Raw genomic sequence first — 23,025 nt, 5'->3', positions numbered from 1 at the left:
GATGATCCAGGATTAAAAAAGCACAGCTCCTTTCTTGCAAAAACAGCACCACCCCTATCATTGGGATGTGAGTAGTATTACAATTCACCTCCATTCAATTCAATGGAACTGAGCTGCAATACCACACCCAACCTGAGGACGAGAGAGGTGTTGTTTCTGGAAGAAAAAAGGCCCCTTTAAAGATGAGCTAGTTGGTCCTTTTTATGTTGGACTCACCATCTACTCCCAATCCTTCTGACAGTTCTTAGAAGACTTTCTACAAGTCTGCAGCTTCCCAGAAATCCCTGATTGTTACACAGGACAACACTGCATCGATGTATCACAATGCTACACCACATGGCGAGCCGGTAATGGCCTCCAAGATGGAAGGGTAATGACTTATCCCCCCTCCTCACCCGACCTAAACTCTACTGATGACACGTGGCCCCTGTTAAACAGGACCCCACAGTAAAAGAGAGGAGTCACCTGTCTGAACAGTGTCTGGAGGCTGTGGCCACTGCAAAAAGAGGAAGAAACTGACAGACATGAATGAATGGAGGGCTGAGGGTTGGCAGTGAAGAGGACGGCCATATTGGAGATTTTATTTTAGAAATATTTATAAATATTAAGTTATTTATTTATTCTTCTCACTAATAAACAAATGAGACAAGAAATGTCCTTCCTATAATGACATAATAATACACCGAGAGAAAGACAAATCCCTCACAATTACTTTCCTAAACATTCCAGGGATCGAGGGTTCACATGGACAGCTCTGGTGGTGTTCAAAGAATTAGCCTATTATTGTGCACAAAGACCAGATAGATATGTGATAAATACAGAAGAGATAGATAGATAGATAGATAGATAGATAGATAGATAGATAGATAGATAGATAGTCCACGTCACACCCAAATGACGGTGATAAACTTCAGAATTTATTCACAGCAATTCATGACACAGCACTCCAATGACGCGACGTTTCAGCTGCCTTTCTCAAGCGTGAAATGTGAAACACATACAGGGATTAAATACATCCCAGTGACAAAGTGATTGGTTACAAACAAATTACTAATTGGATACATCCATGTTGTGAAGCAGTGATATTAGTGTTGTAGGAGAAGCACAGCCCAGGCGTGGGCGTGTGCAATCAATACATGTGATCACATCATGTGAACGTCTCAGCCCCACCTACTGTGTGTACAAAGTCCACAAATCACAGTGTACGTGCTCAAATAAAAAAGTCTCTATATAAGAAAAAGTCCACTTGAGCAAGGATGGCGCTTGCATAAAGTCCTTATAAGATAATGGGATATATAAATCAAAGTAAACAAGTTAATTTTCATGCTATCGCTGGATCCGGCTTCACCACTCGGCTCGAGACACTAGTTAGTTCACCACACACTCGAGGAGTTGGCATACCTTTTCAGCTGGACTCGATCGTAACTGTGGAGCGATGGGTTCCTATTTGGGAGATCTTCACATGCAGCGGTAGTGATGCGTTATTACCGATGGACCTGGAGAGGTCCGTGAACACTGGCCTGGTCTGATGGACGAGTGATGACCTCCTGGTTAGGATGACTTCTTGATCGGGTGGACGTCCCAGTCCAAAAGACACGGGGTGATACAGAACCTGAAGGGGTGAGTGACATCCTAAGGTTACCTACCAAGCAGTGATCCTCAGGGTGCGCAGAGAACCTAGTCGCCATGACAACACAAGACGCGGGTACAACCTTCTTTCTTTCTACGCCTGCGCCAACTAACTAGTGTCTCGAGCCGAGTGGTGAAGCCGGATCCAGCGATAGCATGAAAATTAACTTGTTTACTTTGATTTATATATCCCATTATCTTATAAGGACTTTATGCAAGCGCCATCCTTGCTCAAGTGGACTTTTTCTTATATAGAGACTTTTTTTATTTGAGCACGTACACTGTGATTTGTGGACTTTTAAACACAGTAGGTGGGGCTGAGACGTTCACATGATGTGATCACATGTATTGATTGCACACGCCCACGCCTGGGCTGTGCTTCTCCTACAACACTAATATCACTGCTTCACAACATGGATGTATCCAATTAGTAATTTGTTTGTAACCAATCACTTTGTCACTGGGATGTATTTAATCCCTGTATGTGTTTCACATTTCACGCTTGAGAAAGGCAGCTGAAACGTCGCGTCATTGGAGTGCTGTGTCATGAATTGCTGTGAATAAATTCTGAAGTTTATCACCGTCATTTGGGTGTGCCGTGGACTATCTGCAACTATTTATCTCCGGTCTCGGTCTAGACTCAGGACCGCTGGCACCCACCGTATACAGAGCAGTGCTGCTTACTCTGTCTTGCTTCTAGATAGATAGATAGATAGATAATAGATAGGAGATAGATAATAAATAGATAGATAGAAGATAGATAGGGCACCCCCTATGTACTCACCAGCAAACTTCCTGATCCCGTCCTTATATTCCTCCAGCACCTCCTGATGTTCTGCCCTGTAGAGATGTAACAGCGTGAGGATCTCCTGATTACATCACCGCTATATAACCTCACTGCTTCCTTCTCTGCACCTCCCTCCTGAAATACTCTGTGCTGCTGAGGACCCTGCTGCTTCCACTCTCCTCTCCTGACATACTCTGTGCTGCTGAGGACCCTGCTGCTTCCACTCTCCTCTCCTGACATACTCTGTGCTGCTCCTTCCACTATGTCACAGGATAACTGTGACCTCTCTCTTAGGATCAGCACACTCCTTCCCTGACACACTCTGTGCTGCTGTGGACCCCTTGTGCCTCCAGTATTTTAGCCTTTTTCTCTTACAGTGTAGACAGAGTGACGTGAGTCACCGGGGGGACACCAGCGATGCTCTGCAGGGTATCATGGGTGAGATGAGGGGGTGATGCTGTCCGTGTGTAGAGCAGACAGCCCGGGACCTCCAGCGTCTTCTCCCCGCTCTGCCCCAGACTGGTGATCACCCCGAGGCGGGCGCGACCTGTGACCTTACTGATCGTCAGCTTCATCGCCATCTGCCACCGCTTCTCCTGTCAGGAGACAAAACACAACCTGAGTCTGAGGGAAGAACCAGCACGAACCAAGAGCGAGTCAGCTGAGAGTGACAGGATCCCTCCCACTGCCAGGGGCGCTCTATGTGGGGTCACACAGGGGCCTCACTATGCATCAGGTTATAAGAACTTCATCTTAAAGCAGTAAATCTCTATAATGAGAACAAAGCAGATACACAGAGCTCCCCATAGAGGGAACATGAGCCCATAGACCCCCAGCTCTGCTGCCCTCTGCTTCTCCAGTGTTACCATGGCAATGTCCAGCCCTGAGGTCTATGGACAGCTGCACATGGATGATAATAAACTCTGTACACACTACAAGAAAATTCACTATAAAATCGCACTACTTACATGTGCAGGAAGAAGCCAGCCGCTTACTTTCTACATCACGCACAGTAACCAATCAGCGCTCTCTACGTCATCAATCAGCGCTTCTCTGATTAGTCATGTGATATTTTTTGCGTCCTTAGCGTAATGTAACTATGGAAACCGGAAGACGCTTCCGTTGATACTAAAGCATTTCGGGATTTGTAGTCCAGTGGTGCCTTCCCCTCTATCTAAGGGAAGGAAAAACATGATCTGAAGAACTACAGTTCCCGGCATTGCTCGGGGTCTCCGTACCTCGGCCGGGAGGTGAGCCCGGTGCAGGACAGCGGGATACTGCGGGAGCCGGAGACGCCATGAGCGCCGGGAAGCACAAGCCCGAGCTGTACCGCTGGAAGAGGCAGGCGAGCCAGGCCAAGGTGCGGTCACTGACTAGTGCTCATTACTGCCCCCTGCTGCCATGGCCGGGGGTGGACGTGGTGATTATACTGTTCCCTCAGACGGTGGATCACACCTGATAGGATTAGATACACTATCTGCGGGCAGTATCACACCTGATAGGATTAGATACACTATCTGCAGGAGGTATCACACCTGATAGGATTAGATACACTATCTGCAGGAGGTATCACACCTGATAGGATTAGATACACTATCTGCAGGAGGTATCACACCTGATAGGATTAGATACACTATCTGCGGGCAGTATCACACCTGATAGGATTAGATACACTATCTGCAGGAGGTATCACACCTGATAGGATTAGATACACTATCTGCAGGAGGTATCACACCTGATAGGATTAGATACACTATCTGCGGGCAGTATCACACCTAATAGGATTAGATACACTATCTGCAGGAGGTATCACACCTGATAGGATTAGATACACTATCTGCGGGCAGTATCACACCTAATAGGATTAGATACACTATCTGCGGGCAGTATCACACCTGATAACTTCTGGTGTTTCTCTTGTGTCCCTACAGCCGGCCTTTGACAATGACAATGTGGAGCACTGGATTAAGGTAAGGATGCTGGAGATTAGGATACATCATTGGCTCAGATACACTGCTATGATATCTCTTCACTGTATAGTATATAATATATATAATGTGCTGATGTATAATACCTCTATACTGCATCTATATAATGTGCTGATGTATAATACCGCATCTATATAATGTGCTGATGTATAATACTGCTATACTGCATCTACTGTATATAATGTGCTGATGTATAATACCGCTATACTGCATCTATATAATGTGCTGATGTATAATACCGCTATACTGCATCTATATAATGTGCTGATGTTTAATACCGCTATACTGCATCTACTGTATGTAATGTGCTGATGTATAATACCGCTATACTGCATCTACAGTCATGGCCAAAAGTTTTGCGAATGACACAAATCTTATATTTTCCCATGATCGGCTGCCCTCTGGTTTTATGTGTGTTTCTCAGATGTTTTTATCACATACAGAAATATAATTGCAATCATAGTATGAGTAACAGAAGCTTATACTGACAGGTAGATGAGTTACTGCAGCAAGTCAATATTTACAGTGTTGCGGCTTCTTCTTCAGGACCTCTGTAATTCTCCTGGCTGCTCTCACCCAACTTCTGGACCAAATCCTGACTGATAGCCGTCCATTCTTGCACAATCAATGCTTGCATTTTGTCAGAATTTGTTGATTTTTGTTTGTCCACCCGTCTCTTGATGATTGACCACAAGTTCTCAATGGGATTAAGATCTGGGGAGTTTCCAGGCCATGGACCCAAAATCTCTATGTTCTGTTCCCTGAGCCATTTAGTTATCACCTTTGCTTTATGGCAAGGTGCTCCATCATGCTGGAAAAGGCATTGTTGATGGCCAAACTGCTCCTGGACGGTTGGGAGAAGTTGCTCTTGGAGGACATTCTGGTACTATTCTTTATTCATGGCTGTGTTTTTAGGCAAGACTGTGAGAGACGATTCCCTTGGCTGAGAAGCAACTTCACACATGAATGGTTTCAGGATGCTTTACAGTTGGCACGAGACAAGACTGGTGGTAGCGTTCACCTCGTCTTCTCCCAATAAGCTGTTTTCCAGATGTCCCAAATAATTGCAAAGGGGATTCATCAGAGACAATGACTTTCCCCCAGTCCTCAGCAGTCCTCTCCCTGTACCTTCCCCCCAGTCCTCAGCAGTCTACTCCCTGTACCTTCCCCCCAGTCCTCAGCAGTCTACTCCCTGTACCTTCCCCCCAGTCCTCAGCAGTCTACTCCCTGTACCTTCCCCCCAGTCCTCAGCAGTCCACTCCCTGGACCTTTCCCCCAGTCCTCAGCAGTCCACTCCCTGGACCTTTCCCCCAGTCCTCAGCAGTCCACTCCCTGGACCTTTCCCCCAGTCCTCAGCAGTCCACTCCCTGGACCTTTCCCCCAGTCCTCAGCAGTCCACTCCCTGGACCTTTCCCCCAGTCCTCAGCAGTCCACTCCCTGGACCTTTCCCCCAGTCCTCAGCAGTCCACTCCCTGGACCTTTCCCCCAGTCCTCAGCAGTCCACTCCCTGGACCTTTCCCCCAGTCCTCAGCCGTCCACTCCCTGGACCCTTTGTAGAATATCAGTCTGTTCCTGATGTTTTTCTGGAGAGAAGTGGCTTCTTTGCTGCCCTCCTTGAGACCAGGCCTTGCTCCAAGAGTCTCCGCAGTCTCACAGTGCACAGTGCAGATGCCCTCACACCTGCCTGCTGCCATTCCTGAGCAAGCTCTGCACTGCTGGTAGCCTGATCCCGCAGCTGAAAAACTTTTAAGAGACGTTCCTAGCGCTTGCTGGTCTTTCTCGGGCGCCCTGGAGCCTTTTTGGCAACAATGGAACCTCTCTCCTTGAAGTTCTTGATGATGCGATAGATTGTTGACTGAGGTGCAATCTTTCTAGCTGCTATACTCTTCCCTGTTAGGCCATTTTTGTGCAGTGCAATGATGACTGCATGTCTTTCTTTATGGATAACCATGGTTAACAGAAGAGAAACAATGATGCCAAGCACCAGCCTCCTTTTAAAGTGTCCAGTGGTGTCATTCTTACTTAATCATGACAGATTGATCTCCAGCCCTGTCCTCATCAACACCCACACCTGTGTTAATGGAGCAATCACTGAAACGATGTTAGCTGCTCCTTTTAAGGCAGGGCTGCAATGATGCTGAAATGTGTTTTGGGGATAAAGTTGATTTTCTAGGCAGATATTGACTGTGCAAGTAATTGCTGTTAAGCTGATCACTCTTTATAGTATTCTGGAGTATATGCAAATTGCCATTTTAAAAACTGAAGCAGTAGACTAAAAATTAATATTTGTATCATTCTCAAAACTTTTGGCCATGACTGTATATAATATGCTGATGTATAATACCCCTATACTGCATCTACTGTATATAATGTGCTGATGTATAATACCGCTATACAACATCCATATAATGGGCTGATGTACTATATAATACCACCATACTACATCCATAGAGTGTGCTGATGTATAATCCCGCCATACCACATCCATATAATGTGCTTTTGTATAATACCACTATATTGCATCTATATAACATGCTGATGTATATTACTATACTACATCCATATAATGTGCTGATGTATAATATCGCTATACTACACCCATATAACGCTGCTAATGTATAATCCCGCCATACCACATCCAGATAATGTACTGATGTATAATACCGCTATACTGCATCTATATAATGTACTGATGTATAATCCCGCCATACCACATCCAGATAATGTACTGATGTATAATACCGCTATACTGCATCTATATAATGTACTGATGTATAATACCGCCATACCACATCCAGATAATGTACTGATGTATAATACCGCTATACTACACCCATATAAAGCTGCTAATGTATAGTTCCGCCATACTACATCCATATAAACCTGCTCATGTATAATACCTCTATACTGCATCTATATAACATGCTGATGTATAATACTGGTACATCTATATAATGTGCTATATATAATACCGCCTGGTCTCTTTCCCTGTATATACTGGACAAGCATTGATGGCTCCTGTAGGTAATATATAGTCCAGGTCACATAGTGGCGCAATTTCCCATAATCTGAGCGCTGGGTCCTTATATTCCAGGTGAGAGAAGAGGCTGTGGTTATTTATACTGGAGGTGAGCGCCATCTGGTGGACACATGGCAGCACTGCAGCACATCATTCACACTCCTCTAATAAAGCCGCATTATTGTGATGACTGCCGTATTCTCCTTTGATCTTCCTCCATCACTCATCGTCATTATTTCTTCCTTCTCATTCGCAGAGGGTGGAGCAGGCCTCGGAATTCGCAGTATCTGAAGTTTTCTCTCGGAAGAATCTCTCGCAGAGACCCGAGCGGCCAGCGCTCCAGCTGCGGTCCATGGATCAGCTGCATGACCATGACGATGCTTATACTGAGGGTAACGTCCCTGGGTGGAGGGGTCAGCGATGTGTCACAAGAAAGTGCCAGAGATTTGTAATTTACTCCTTTTTAATTCTTTCAAATCAACTGATATCAGAAAGTTATATAGATTTGTAATTTACTTCTATTAAAAAATCTTGTGTCTTCCCATATTTATTAGCTGCTGTATGTCCTGCAGGAAGTGTTATATTTTTTTTAGTCCGACACACTGCTCTCTGCTGACATCTCTGGCCGAGACAGGAACTCTGTCTCAATTTTCTTTGAATCCCTATAGAAAACCTCTCCTGCTCTGGACAGTTCCTGTCTCGGCCAGAGATGTCAGCAGAGAGCACTGTGTCAGACTGAAAATAAAACCACATTTTCTGCAGGGCATACAGCAGCTAATAAGTATAGGAAGACTTGAGATTTTTAATAGAAAGTTATATAGATTTGTAATTTACTTCTGACACCAGTTGATTTGAAAGAAAAAGATTTTCGCTGGACAACCCCTTTAAAGGTGGCAGCAGAGAGCACTGTGTCAGAGAATACATCACTTCCTGCAGGACATACAGCAGCTAATACGTACGGGAAGACGGGAGATTTGTTTAATAGAAGTAAATTACACATCTCTGGCACTTGTTGGGACTAGTTGATATTTGGGTGAACTACCCCTTTAATGTTTATCTCTTCAGCCCAGGATCTGCTGAGCGAGTGGCTGAGCAATAAGCTGAAGGTGGAGCTGGGGAGCGATGACGACAATGATCCTGCGGAGGACGCTGTGGAGCCAGCCAAACCAGCCCCTCCAGAGTTCATCAAGTACAACAGGTTTGATGGTAGGTAGTGCTGTATATTAGGGGACCGTATATCGGGGGTCCGACCTCTCCTCCTGACTCTTGTGCGCACCGGTTTATCTTCCTGCCTCCTGCAGATCTTTATGATTATCTGGAGAAGGAGACGGAGGACACCCAGGACTTCCTCCAGAACCTGCTACATAAAGAAGTGGTGGATTCTGGGATACTGGAAAGTCTCAGGAGCGAGGAGAGTCCTAAGAAACAGAGAGACCCAAGAGTGACCATTGAAGTGCGACACCAGCAGGTGGGGTGAAGAATCACAGTGTAGTCATCAATAAGCCAAAACAAGTCAAAATTATTTTCAAACAACGCCCCATACTGCGGGGGACCACACAGTCACTTCAAGTGGTTATCTAGGATTTTTTTCAAAAACAGCGCCAACCCTTCAGGTTGTGTTTGGTATTATGCCTTGGCTCCATTCACTTCAATGACGCTGAGCTGCAATACCACACACAAACTGAAGGCAGGAGTTGTGCTGTTTCTGGAAGAAGGCAGCCATGTTTTTCTAATCCTGGAAACCCCTTTAAATGGAATCTGTCAGCTCCTGAGCCCTGCCTAAGGTGCTGACAGTGTGCTGTAGCTGTCAGTCCCCAGTGAGCATGGTGCCTTTTTGGTAACTTTCCGTGCAGCGGATTATATACACTCTTATGTCTCCTACTGTACTGAAGAGTCACAGAGCTGTTGTTTGTGCCGCACTCTGGATGCATCCTCCTCCCTCTTCATGAATAATCAATGCTGCCCGGCCTCCTGCTCGCTCAGCTGTCAGATTGCAGATCAGTCCTCTGAAAGAAACACTCACATATAGTTGCATCTCTTCTCAGCTGTTCACTCTCTGGTTCGAATCCCCTGATGGAAATTAAATGGATGTCTTTTTTTTCTTCTCATTATTGTATCATTTTTAAGGCTATGTTCACACACAGTATTTTGGTCAGTGTTTTGCAACCAAAATCAGGAGTGGATTGAGAACACAGGCTATGTTCACACACTGTTGACATTTAGCCGATGGCTGTCATTTATTGGCAAATATTGGACGTTGTTTTAAAATAACAGTAATTATTTGCTAATAAATGGCAGCCATCCATTCAATTTCAAGAGTGTGTACACATAGCATTTCTGTGTTTTCAATCCACTTCTGGTTTTAATTGCAAAATACTGACTAAAATACTGAGTAAAAATACTGTGTGTGAACATGGCCTTAAAAATGATACAATAATGAGAGAAAAAAAAAGACATTTATTTCTTTTCCATCAGGGGATTCAAACATGAGAATAAACTTCTACCAGGTTTCTAGACAGGTGAGTTATCCCCTAGACCACAGCTCCAACACATTAGTGTGTGTGTGAGTGTTTCTTTCAGACATAAACTGCCTACAGAGGACTGATCTGCAATCTGACAGCTGAGCGAGCAGGGGGCCGGGCAGCATTGATTATTCATGAAGAGGGAGGAGGATGCATGACAAGTGTGGCACGAACAACTGCTCTGTGACTCTTCAGTACAGTAGGAGACATAAGATTGTACATAATCCGCTGCACGGAAAATTACCAAAAAAGCACCATGCTCACTAGGGGGCTGCCAGGTACAGCACACTGTCAGCACTTCAGGTAGGGCCCAGGAGCTGACAGATTCCCTTTTAGTAAGTTTGACGTAACCTCAGGCCGCAGATGACTCCAGGGATCCAGCTCCTATCGTTATTTTCGATGCTGACCCCCATGCTTTACACTGCAGCACTGCTCAGGAAATCCTGATTGGTGGAGGCTTAGTCCAGTGTGGATCAGCACAGTCGTCGCCCCCCCGTAGATTGTCAGCTCCTAGGACCAGATCCCATCTGTTATTTACTACAATGTCGGTTTTCCTCCCAGGGTCCTGTACTCTCTTAGAGTCTAACGAGATGTCAAATGACTTGTGTAGGTAAAAGAGAACCGAGCACGACGGCAGCAGGAGGCGGATCGGCGGAGGCGGGAGCTCGCTCTGAAGAGGTCGGCCATGGCGGAGGCTCAGACCCTGGTGCAGGAGGAAAACAGACAGAAAACCCTGAAGGCCAAGAAGGAAGAGGAGGAGATCCGGCGGGAGATGGTGAAACTGCGCAAAGAGATGAGCGAGCGGAAGAGAGCCATGGAGGAGGCAAGGAGAGCGTAAGAGACTGCGCACAATACACTGTGTCCTTATCTGTATATCTACATTAACCCTTCAGGGATCAGGGAAAGCTGGGTGATCGCTGTGGTGGTGGCCATGCTGGTTTAAAGTGAAACTCATTTACATTTTTTTTTTTTGTAGAAATCAATAGTACAAGCGATTATAAGAAACTCTAATATGTTTTATTAGGCAAAAGAGTTTCCTCCTGTACTCAAAGTGGTTTTCCAGCCTCCCCCTCACCTGTCTGTGACGATTAAGGTCTATGGAGTGGGGAGGGGGTGAGGGAGCAGGGAGAGGAGACAAACAGCTGGTGTATAGCACTGAGCACAGCACAACATCCTGCAATCTTATCTCACCAAGATCCCAGATAAGCACTGACCTTTCTGACCTGTGAATCTAGTGTTTTATCTGCCCAGACAGTCTCCACACTGTACAGCTGCTTGTCTCCTCTTGCTGCTCACTCATCCCCTTTAGCCCCCCTCCATAGGTTATAATGGACACAGAAAAACCGGTCTTCACTTTGCTCCTCTGTAATGAAGACAACTTAGCCTTACAAAGAGCAGAATGGCCAGGCAGGAGCGGGGGAGAGCTGGGTAAACACTTTGTAATGGCGGCCATGGACTTCCCTAGCAGATTGGAATTCTTGGCTACAAAAGGAAAGGGTCAGGTTCTAGGGAGATGCCCCGTAAAATGTTGGGGTCTCTTGATTCCTGGATGCTTCTGTTGTGTCTAGAGAGTGGAAGAGACAGGAGCTGGAGAAGAAAAAAGAAAAGGAGGAAACGCCGCGAACGCAGAGGACAACTCAGGAGGAGGAGCGGGAGGTGAAAAGACGCGAGAAACAGGCCAAGATCCAGGAGCTGCTGCACCAGATCTATGCCGAGAACCACAGGGTGAGAGACCACCTGGTACATTATACAGGGGCCAGTGCTGGAGTCTACTGCTCCCTGCTATCAGCCAGTGTACAACAGTGAGAGGTGGACTCTAAGACCATGCAGCCACCCACCTTCATAATGGGAGAATATAGACAATGTAGGTGTAATGACCAGGGCTGTGGAGTCGGTAAGCTGCAACTCCGACTCCTGAATTTTATCAGGACCAACTCCGACTCCTGCTCCTTCATAAATGGCCAGTCATATACCAGGGGAGTTATTTATCACACTGGCTCAGCAGCTTCTCCCTAATGTCCTACATGATCCTGGGGCGACTTCTGAGGGAATGTGGAAAGATATAAAGCAGCTTCTCCTGTGTGTGCAGTGGATGCAGCCAGTCTCCAGCCTCCATGTCCTGAACTACTCACAACTAGACTAGATGGAGCAGGTGGTCTTTTCCTGCTGACAGTCTTCTATGATTCTAACTAAATATTCACCATACACAAAGAAACACTGCTAACAATGCCAGATCCCTGTAATATAGAGGTCAGCCATAGTGATATAGAGAGGGGTCACACAGTGATATAGAAGGTCACTGTGGGGGCACGCAATAGCACACACACACAGCCTGCTGCAGCCATAGAACACACACACACACACAGCCTGCTGCAGCAATAGCGCACACACAGCTTGTTGCGGCCATAGCACACATACACACAGCTTGCTGCAGCCGTAGCACACATACACACAGCTTGCTGCAGCCGTAGCACACATACACACAGCCTGCTGCAGCCATAGCACGCACGCACGCACACACACACACACACACACACCTGCAGCCATAGAACACGGAAGAAAAACACAATCTTCTCCCAGAGAGAAAACACCACACTGGGGACAGAGGTTACAGCTACACTACTTATGTCTTCTTCTCCTCCTCCTCCTCCTCTATATTACACAGGATATCTTCATATTACACTGCTGCTCATATACAGTCATCCAGCATCCAGGAAGAGAACAGCACAGATCTCCCCCCACCACACAATGGACTCTTCCAGCTCAGAAACAAACTGCCAAATAGTGACCGACAACTTTTCCATGACCCCCCTTATGTAATAGGGCCAGTGTCCTATTACTGATATATTCCCCGACCCCCCTTATGTAATAGGGCCAGTGTCCTATTACTCATATATTCCCCGACCACCCTTATGTAATAGGGCCAGTGTCCTATTACTGATATATTCCCCGACCACCCTTATGTAATAGGGCCAGTGTCCTATTACTGATATATTCCCCGACCACCCTTATGTAATAGGGCCAGTGTCATATTTATGATATATTCCCCGACCACCCTTATCTAATGTTGCTCATAATATATATTCATGAGCAAAACTTGTAAAGTTCATATTAAAATTCAATTCTACATTTTTTAAAGATTTTTTTAAAGCTGGAGTCGGTACATTTTTTTTACCGACTCCAACTCCGACTCCAGCCAAAACTAGCTCCGACTCCACGACTCAGACTCCGACTCCACAGCCCTGGTAATGACCCCCAGACTAATGAGATCCCTGTATCCGTGTCGTCAGACTCTTCAGAAACACTTCTCCATCTGGTACAAGCTGGTGCTGGAGCGCAGGGTGAAGATAGGGAAGGCGCGGGCCCTGGCCGACTGGAAGCTGCAGCTGAGAACCTTCCGGTCCTGGAGGGACCATGTGTGGTCGGGGAAGATGGAGCGAGAGACCCAGCAAATGGAGAAGGAACTGAGAGATCAGCACAGGTACGAGCAGAAACTGAGAGATCAGCACAGGTGCGAGCAGGGGCAGGAACTAAGGGATCAGCACAGGTACGAGCAAAACCTCTGGGATCAGTACAGGTACTATCAGAAACTGAGGGGTCAGCACAGGTACGAGAAGAAATTGAGAGATCAGCACAGGTGCAAGCAGGAGCAGGAACTGTGAGGGGTCAGCACAGGTACGAGCAGGGACAGGAAATAAGGGATCAGCACAGGTACTATCAGAAACTGAGGGGTCAGCACAGGTACAAGGGAAACGGAGGGATCAGCACAGGTAGGAGAAGAAACTGAGAGATCAGCACAGGTCTGAGCAGGGGCAGAAACTGAGAGATCAGCACAGGTACAAGCAAAAAAATCAGGGATCAGTACAGGTACTATCAGAAACTGAGGGGTCAGCACAGGTACAAGGAGCAGAAACTGAGGGATCAGCACAGGCACGAGCAGGGTCACATGTAACACCTGAGGATCTCGAGCTGTGCTCTGAGGGAACAAAAGACCTCCCATAGCTCTTGGCAATATACAGGGGGCATCTATACTCTGTGTGCTGTACCCCCACCCACATCTCTGTATATGTGAGGTCCATCAGTCACTGACTATATACCATATACTCTCTGAAGGAAGCAGCAGGCAGCGGCAGAGTGCTACAACAAACGCCTCCTGCGCCGCTGCCTGATAGAGTGGCAGCTCTGGTGTCGAGGGGAGAAGGAGAAGCGAGAGCTGGAGGCCCGGAAAGAGGAGACGAAGAGGAAGATGGCGGCTCTCCTGGATGCGGCCTCATCTGTCGGGGGACACAGACAGAGCAGAGATGATCAGAGGGAGGCGACTGTCAGCAGGCAAGAGACCACAGAGCCTAAGGTAACTCCTCCTGTCACTATAATATAAGGTAACTCCTCATGTCACTATAATATAAGGTAACTCCTCATGTCACTATAATATAAGGTAACTCCTCCTGTCACTATAATATAAGGTAACTCCTCCTGTCACTATAATATAAGGTAACTCCTCCTGTCACTATAATATAAGGTAACTCCTCATGTCACTATAATATAAGGTAACTCCTCCTGTCACTGTAATATAAGGTAACTCCTCCTGTCACTATAATATAAGGTAACTCCTCCTGTCACTATAATATAAGGTAACTCCTCCTGTCACTGTAATATAAGGTAACTCCTCCTGTCACTATAATATAAGGATGTCATGGAGGTCTCCCTGCCCAGGACCCCTTCTATATGAGGAGAGCTGCTCTTTATACGTTCAATGGATGCCATATAATGACAGACAATGGCCTCCTTTGTAATCCTGTCACTCATCCTATTGTTATCCTCTAACCAGCCGGACATGGCTGATACCAGAGAGTAATAGATTGTATATACCTGTCCTACAGTCACCCCCCCCCAGCCTGACATGGCTGATACCAGAGAGTAATAGATTGTATATACCTGTCCTACAGTCACCCCCCCCCCCCCCAGGCTGACATGGCTGATACCAGAGAGTAATAGATTGTATATACCTGTCCTACAGTCACCCCCCCCCCCCCCAGGCTGACATGGCTGATACCAGAGAGTAATAGATTGTATATACCTGTCCTACAGTCACCCCCCCCCCCAGGCTGACATGGCTGATACCAGAGAGTAATAGATTGTATATACCTGTCCTACAGTCACCCCCCCCCCCCCCCCAGGCTGACATGGCTGATACCAGAGAGTAATAGATTGTATTCAGCTGCAGATGCAATACCTCCGCTATCCTCAGGGTGGCACTGCGGTGATGCAGATGATATTTTCCTGGATTCCCTTAGTCTTCATCATCGTCATCATAGCTGGTATAACTGCTGGGTGCACATATGGGGAGGAGGCAGAGCGGGTAACAAACTTTAGATCTAAAGTCCCAGAAGATGTAATTTCTTCTGATTGTGAGATGTCACTGCAGTTTGCCCCCAGAGCTGCGATCTCTCTCCAGTATAACGTTGTCTCCTGATTTGTAGGTGTTAGAGAGTGGAGGAGCCGAGCCGGGCACCCCGGTCACCCCCCATAAGAAGATAGCCGACCCCCGGCATGCCTGGCAGGTGACACCCCAGCATGCAGCCCTCACCCCCGAAGAGCTGGAGCGGCATCGCCTGCAGCCTCACAGCACCCCCCATGGCCACCACAAGAAGGTCCCACCCTATGGGGAGAACTTTGAGAACCGTCATGTCTTCCAGCAGAAGCTGATCGAGGAGCAGAGGAGGCAGCTGCAGGAGCAGAAGGAGATGATCCTGGGCCTAATGGAGAACCAGAGACTGATGATCGCCAGACAGGAGGCCAAAACCGCCACCGCTGTGACCGCCGAGCTGTACAGCCGGACCCCCACCAGGGTCACCTACAGGGCGAGCAGTGACCCCGTAGCCAAGGGCCCCCCCCCACAGGAGACGCCTCCCAGGTACAAGGATCCCCATCACCCACATGCTCTCTCACTGGTTTATTAGTCACATCTGATCCCCCGATCCCACCAGATCTGCCATAAAATGCTACTATATTACCGCATCCCTAGACAATGCACCTTTCAGGGCTCTAGGAGAGCTGGGTGACAACCTGCCAACCATATTGCTCTAACAAATTTCCTCTTCTTTGAGTTGTATGTGGATTGTGTCTCCCATAGATTACCCCTTACCGCTACACAATCAGATCACCCTGACGCAAGCCCCGCCCACAGTGAAGCGTCCACATCCCGGAGAACTGGTGGATCCTCCACCCCCCACCCGGCAGTCATAGGTAACAGCTGCTCAGGAGGGAGGATATGCAGTGTGGTGGTTATTTGGGGAGGGAAGACGGACAAGGTGCCGTTTATTGGGAGGGAGGACATGCAGAGTGACGGCTGTTCGAGGAGGGAGGACGTGCAGTGCGGCGGGTGCTCGGGGAGGGAGGACGTGCAGTGCGGCGGGTGCTCGGGTGGCAGGACGTGCAGTGCGGCGGCTGTTCGAGGAGGGAGGACGTGCAGTGCGGCGGCTATTCGGGGAGGGAGGACGTGCAGTGCGGCGGTTGCTCGGGGAGGGAGGACGTGCAGTGTAGCGGTTGCCCGGGGAGGGAGGATCGGCAGCGTGTTGGTTGCTCAGGGAGGGAGGACGTGCAGTGCGGCGGTTGCTCGGGGAGGGTGGAGGGCAGTGTGGCGGTTGCTCGGGGAGGGAGGACGTGCAGTGCGGCGGCTATTCGGGGAGGGAGGACGTGCAGTGCGGCGGTTGCTCGGGAAGGGAGGACGTGCAGTGTAGCGGTTGCCCGGGGAGGGAGGATCGGCAGCGTGTTGGTTGCTCAGGGAGGGAGGACGTGCAGTGTGGCGGTTGCTCGGGGAGGGAGGACGTGCAGTGCGGCGGTTGCTCGGGGAGGGAGGACGTGCAGTGTGGCGGTTGCTCGGGGAGGGAGGACGTACAGTGTGGCGGTTGCTCGGGGAAGGTGGATGTGCAGTGTGGCGGTTGCTCGGGGAGGGAGGAGGGGCAGTTTCTCAGGGAGGGAGGAAATGCAGTGTGGCGGTTGCTCGGGGAGGGAGGACGGGCAGTGTGGCGGTTTCTCGGGGAGGGAGGACGTGCAGTGTGGCGGTTTCTCGGGGAGGGAGGACGTGCAGTGTGGCGGTTGCTCGGGGAGGGTGGACGTGCAGTGTGGCGGTTGCTCGGGGAGGGTGGACGTGCAGTGTGGCGATTGCTCGGGGAGGGTGGATGTGCAGTGTGGCGGTTGCTCGGGGAGGGAGGAGGGGCAGTTTCTCAGGGAGGGAGGACGTGCAGTGTGGCGGTTGCTCGGAGAGGGAGGACGGGCAGCGTGGCGGTTGCTCGGGGAGTGAGGACGGGCAGTGTGGCGGTTGCTCGGGGAGTGAGGATGTGCAGTGTGGCGGTTGCTTGGGGAGTGAGGATGTGCAGCGTGTTGGTTGCTCGGGGAGGGAGGACGTGCAGTGTGGCGGTTGCTCGGGGAGGGTGGACGTGCAGTGTGGCGGTTGCTCGGGGAGGGTGGACGTGCAGTGTGGCGGTTGCTCGGGGAGGGAGGACGTGCAGTGCGGCGGGTGCTCGGGTGGCAGGACGTGCAGTGCGGCGGCTGTTCGAGGAGGGAGGACGTGCAGTGCGGCGGCTATTCGGGGAGGGAGGACGTGCAGTGCGGCGGTTGCTCGGGAAGGGAGGACGTGCAGTGTAGCGGTTGCCCGGGGAGGGAGGATCGGCAGCGTGTTGGTTGCTCAGGGAGGGAGGACGTGCAGTGCGGCGGTTGCTCGGGGAGGGTGGAGGGCAGTGTGGCGGTTGCTCGGGGAGGGAGGACGTGCAGTGCGGCGGCTATTCGGGGAGGGAGGACGTGCAGTGCGGCGGTTGCTCGGGAAGGGAGGACGTGCAGTGTAGCGGTTGCCCGGGGAGGGAGGATCGGCAGCGTGTTGGTTGCTCAGGGAGGGAGGACGTGCAGTGTGGCGGTTGCTCGGGGAGGGAGGACGTGCAGTGTGGCGGTTGCTCGGGGAGGGAGGACGTGCAGTGTGGCGGTTGCTCGGGGAGGGAGGACGTGCAGTGTGGCGGTTGCTCGGGGAGGGTGGATGTGCAGTGTGGCGGTTGCTCGGGGAGGGAGGAGGGGCAGTTTCTCAGGGAGGGAGGAAATGCAGTGTGGCGGTTGCTCGGGGAGGGAGGACGGGCAGTGTGGCGGTTTCTCGGGGAGGGAGGACGTGCAGTGTGGCGGTTTCTCGGGGAGGGAGGACGTGCAGTGTGGCGGTTGCTCGGGGAGGGTGGACGTGCAGTGTGGCGGTTGCTCGGGGAGGGTGGACGTGCAGTGTGGCGGTTGCTCGGGGAGGGTGGATGTGCAGTGTGGCGGTTGCTCGGGGAGGGAGGAGGGGCAGTTTCTCAGGGAGGGAGGACGTGCAGTGTGGCGGTTGCTCGGAGAGGGAGGACGGGCAGCGTGGCGGTTGCTCGGGGAGTGAGGACGGGCAGTGTGGCGGTTGCTCGGGGAGTGAGGATGTGCAGTGTGGCGGTTGCTTGGGGAGTGAGGATGTGCAGCGTGTTGGTTGCTCGGGGAGGGAGGACGTGCAGTGTGGCGGTTGCTCGGGGAGGGTGGACGTGCAGTGTGGCGGTTGCTCGGGGAGGGTGGACGTGCAGTGTGGCGGTTGCTCGGGGAGGGAGGACGTGCAGTGTGGCGGTTGCTCGGGGAGGGTGGATGTGCAGTGTGGCTGTTGCTCGGGGAGGGTGGATGTGCAGTGTGGCGGTTGCTCGGGGAGGGAGGAGGGGCAGTGTGGCGGTTGCTCGGGGAGGATGGAGGGCAGTGTGGCGGTTGCTTGGGGAGGGAGGACGTGCAGTGTGGCGGTTGCTCGGGGAGGGTGGACGTGCAGTGTGGCGGTTGCTCGGGGAGGGAGGACGTGCAGTGTGGCGGTTTCTCTGGGAGGGTGGACGTGCAGTGTGGCGGTTGCTCGGGGAGGGTGGACGTGCAGTGTGGCAGTTGCTCGGGGAGGGTGGACGTGCAGTGTGGCGGTTGCTCGGGGAGGGAGGACGTGCAGTGTGGCGGTTGCTCGGGGAGGGAGGACGGGCAGTGTGGCGGTTGCTCGGGGAGGGAGGACGGGCAGTGTGGCGGTTGCTCGGGGAGGGAGGACGGGCAGTGTGGCGGTTGCTCGGGGAGGGTGGACGTGCAGTGTGGCGGTTGCTCGGGGAGGGAGGACGTGCAGTGTGGCGGTTGCTCGGGGAGGGAGGACGGGCAGTGTGGCGGTTGCTCGGGGAGGGAGGACGGGCAGTGTGGCGGTTGCTCGGGGAGGGAGGACGGGCAGTGTGGCAGAGTTCTCTCTTTCATTGACTTTGTTACTTTCTCCTTGCAGCCATGGAGGAGAGGGCAGCACAGCGGGCAGAGAAGAGGCGCGTCCTGGAGGAGATAAAGAGGAAGCGGGAGGAGGAGAAGCTGGTAAGGAAGATGCAGTCACTATATATATAACCAAAAAGATCCAAAATGTATCACGCTAATATGCAGGACAACAATCTTATAATAACCAATATTTTATTTATTAACACAAGGAAAAAAATAAAAAATGGAATAATCAAGAAGCAATACCAAACACAACAGAAGCGGTGAGGGGGCATAGAAATACAATTCATATACCGTATTTTCCGGCGTATAACACGACCTCTGACTTTTAGGGTCTGTCCACGTGTACAGACTCGCAGCGTAAATCTCGCTGCGAGTCTGTCAGGTCCGGGCAGTTCACTGTCACTACATACTGAACGACCGCTGCGTGTATGTAATTCTGCCGGCCCCTTAACCCCTTCGGCTCCCGCCCTCCCTCCCTGCTGTGTCTGTATATACATTACCTGTCTTCTGCGCGGGGTCTCGGCGTCCTGCTCTCCCGCCCGGCCAATCAGTGTGTTGCCTAGCCACAGCCACTGATTGGCCGGGGGGGGGGAGCAGGACAGCGGGACCCCGTGCAGCGAGGACAAGTAACATATATACAGACACAGCGGGGCGGGAGCTGAAGGGGTTAAGGGCCCAGCAGAATTACATACATGCCAGGACCTGACAGACTTGCAGCGAGATTTACGCTGCGAGTCTGTACACGTGGACAGACCCTTAAGAAGATTTTCAGGAGTTCGTCTTATACGCCGAAAAATGTTAACCCCTGCCTGACCACAGCAGGGTTTACTAGCTAGAGCCCTGCTGCAGTCAGGCAGGGGTTAATTAATTGCACATGTTAAATAGATGTATATGTAAGACAATACATGCATCCACCACTAGATGGCACCAAATAATAAGAAAATTAGTAAAACAAAGTAAAAGTAGAGCGCAATCTGGAAAGCACTGGGTTTTTACAAAGTTTTTGACAAAGCAACAGGAACGGTGCGTAGGGTGAGTGGGACATCAGCACATACATTTATCACTTTAACTTCTTTAATTACAATTTTTGTCAACCACTTTTTTGTCTACAATTTTTCTTCATTTTTTCATTTACTCCGTTCTTGTTGCCTGGCTGTTATCTTGTGGGTTGAGCCTACAGGCTGCATATACTATATACAGTGGTACCTCGGTTCTCGAACTTAATTGGTTCCGGAAGGCAGTTTGGTTTTTTTTGCACTATAAATCTATATAACCATATAAGCTGCCATTAGGCTTTATGTCTCCATCCACCTCCCCTACAGGCTCAGCTGCGAGCGGCAGAGGAACAGAGGCTGCAGATGGAGGCAGCAGAGAAGGAGGCGCAGCTAGAGAGGAGGAGGGAGGAGAAGAGGCTGCAGAGACAGGTATATTCCTCCAGGGGGCACTCTCCTGGTTATGGATCCCACAGACAAGATTTCATATTGCTGATCACTGATCCAATCATTTTACAGAAAGAGGAAGAGAAGCAAAGAAGTCTGCAAAGAGAGCAAGAGCTGCTGGAGAAAGTGAGACTGCACAATGAGAAGAGACTGCTGAGGACCTGGGGCCTGGAGCCCTGGAAGAAGCTGATGGCGCAGAGCAGGGAAAATGTACAGGTAACAGCAGACTGATACAATATAGAATAGTGAGCGCAGCTCCGGGGTATAATACAGGATGTAACTCAGGATCAGTAATGTAATGTACACAGTGACCCCACCAGCAGAATAGTGAGTGCAGCTTTGGACTATAAGGGTATATGCACACTAAGGAAAACCTGCACCCACCTGTTCTTTGGGCAAGTCCTCCACGTGCTTTCCTCAGTGTGCACATACCCTAATACAGGACGTAACTCAGGATCAGTTGAGGAAATTGTATATAGATACTTCTTTTTCTTTCGAGTCTGTAGTATAATAATCTTCCATCCTCCTCCTCTAGCGGGCACAGTCCCATCACTGTCAGGTGGTCTTGAGACGCGGCCTCCTGTGTTGGTCACAAGCAGTGAGGGAGATGGTGTCTGAGAAGATCCAGAGGGCAGATCAGCTGGGCACCATGTTACTCCTAAGGAGAACCTTCCAGCACTGGCTCAGGGTGAGTTGTGTCTTGTCCCCCAGACATTGGTAACATAATGGTGACCCTCCAGCCACTCCTGCACATCTTCTCTAGGCCATAAGGTAGGTAAGAAGAGGTGGGGGGATCTGACTGGGACCCCTCTTCTGGTGGAAGCTGCTGAGAGCCATTACAAAGAGCAGCCAATGCATTCCACTGCAGTGGATGCTGGGTAATGCTTTGATTCCCTAACGGAAGCCCCCATCAGCTCTTCATAAAGGGAAAGAGCTGCTGCACTATGTATTAACCCTTTAAGTTTTCTGCACAAGTCCCAATCTGGTAAACAATGACTGATGATTCAGAAAATCCTGCACTGACGCCAGGTTTATAGAATTTTGTTTTGCAGCCACCCACGTGCGTCATGGGGATCCTAATAACATCTCACTAATCTGTGTTTCAGTATAAAGACTACCTGTCTATCCAGGAGGAGAGGGCAGTGCGGCGCCACAAAGCAAATCTGCAGAGAAGGACGTTCCTGGCCTGGCTGGATGTGACGCAGGAGGAGAAGATAGCCATGTGGGAAAAGCAGAGGACGGCGGCAGAGCACAACCAGAGGTGGGTGGAGGTGGGCTTAAAGGGAAATGAACGCGCTGATATCTCCCCGCAGCCGCGTACTTCATCTTTCCGGGGCTGGACATCTTTTCTTTGTCAGTCTCACCAATTCCGAACACTTTTATTAGCTGGACCAATAAAAAAAAACAAAAAAAAAACGACCCTGAAACATGAGGTATCAGCACATTCTTTTGCATGAACTTGCTGATAGTTTCCCTTTAAATGGTCACATGGTTCAAACCGCTTATTGCCATGTGATTGCTTATGACCGCTTATCGCTTATTATTAACCACAAATCTAAAGGTTTTGTTCTGAAGCTTTAAAGTCTTTGCCACTAACCTGCAATCTGCTGTCCACTGCATGTTGTCAGGGAAATTCTGTCTCTAGTAACAGATCAGGACACAAGAATTAGGGGTCAGCATGTGCAAGGGAGTGTGGGGGGGGGGGGGGGGTTTGGGGGGCTGAGAAATCCTGGGCTATGTACCTGCAAGTTGAGCAACACTGTTTCTACAAGGTAAATCAAGGCTTTTTTCATAGCTGCCCTGATCCTTATGGGCGGTGAAGGATGTCACTTGCTTATATACCAGTGTGCTTACTGCTGTATATCCACAGTGCTGCAGAGTAACCCTTTCCTGGCTGGGCTGTTTTTCTTTCTGCTCACACAGCACCTTGCCCCAAGCATCAGTAACCTCATCTCCCCCACATGCCATTTAGTACTGTATTGTGTAAATGATCAGTATATCCAGCCGGTGTGCGCCAGGAATACAGTCTCCATTACTAACTCCACATTGTCTTCCAGGCGAATCCTCCTGAGTGCGTTCAGATTGTGGAGACGGTTCCCGAAGGAGATGAAGGAGCTAAAACTACAGGAGGAGCGAAGGGAAATACTGAGGAAGAAAGTGGCTGAAATCCTCCCAGACTTCAAGATCAGCCTGGATAATAGAGAGATGTGAGAGGAGGATGGAGCTGGGAGTCAGAAGGATCACAACCTCCATCATCTCCAGCAGGAGCTCCACACTAAACCTGATCAAGGCAAAGCATCAACTGTGATATTCTCTCATTTATTCTGGAATTTCATCAGGAAATACAATTTTTTTTTGTAGAAAA

General features: G+C 49.8%; 2 protein-coding genes across 5 annotated transcripts in view; one reads left to right on the top strand and one right to left on the bottom strand.

The window, feature by feature from the left end:
- QTRT2 (queuine tRNA-ribosyltransferase accessory subunit 2) overlaps nt 1-3,570 on the bottom strand; it is a 10,512-nt gene extending 6,942 nt beyond the window's left edge. The window contains exons 1-3 of one of the 4 annotated variants that reach the window (XM_069946086.1): nt 3,385-3,570; nt 2,792-3,012; nt 2,414-2,469 (exon numbers count right to left, since the gene is read on the bottom strand). In XM_069946086.1, coding sequence (XP_069802187.1) covers nt 2,414-2,469; nt 2,792-2,997 — 262 coding nt within the window. In that variant the 5' untranslated portion in view covers nt 2,998-3,012; nt 3,385-3,570. Of the gene's footprint in view, nt 1-465; nt 494-1,763; nt 1,842-2,413; nt 2,470-2,791; nt 3,013-3,282; nt 3,305-3,384 lie in introns of those variants that run through there. The other 3 variants (XM_069946087.1, XM_069946085.1, XM_069946088.1) reach the window with 3 other exon arrangements.
- On the top strand, nt 3,493-23,025 carry CCDC191 (coiled-coil domain containing 191). Its single transcript, XM_069946084.1, has 17 exons — nt 3,493-3,776; nt 4,348-4,386; nt 7,680-7,815; nt 8,489-8,629; nt 8,725-8,891; nt 10,556-10,779; nt 11,514-11,670; nt 13,236-13,426; nt 14,059-14,296; nt 15,426-15,859; nt 16,079-16,191; nt 19,235-19,317; nt 20,544-20,645; nt 20,733-20,876; nt 21,196-21,348; nt 21,767-21,921; nt 22,718-23,025. Exons 1-17 carry the CDS (start codon nt 3,714-3,716, stop codon nt 22,869-22,871), a joined length of 2,694 nt encoding a protein of 897 aa, XP_069802185.1. The 5' UTR covers nt 3,493-3,713; the 3' UTR covers nt 22,872-23,025.

The sequence above is a fragment of the Dendropsophus ebraccatus genome, chromosome 11 (assembly GCF_027789765.1).
Source record: "Dendropsophus ebraccatus isolate aDenEbr1 chromosome 11, aDenEbr1.pat, whole genome shotgun sequence".
Classification (NCBI taxonomy): domain Eukaryota; kingdom Metazoa; phylum Chordata; class Amphibia; order Anura; family Hylidae; genus Dendropsophus; species Dendropsophus ebraccatus.
Note: the sequence above shows the minus strand (reverse complement) of the source record. Positions and strands in the feature narration are given on the sequence as shown.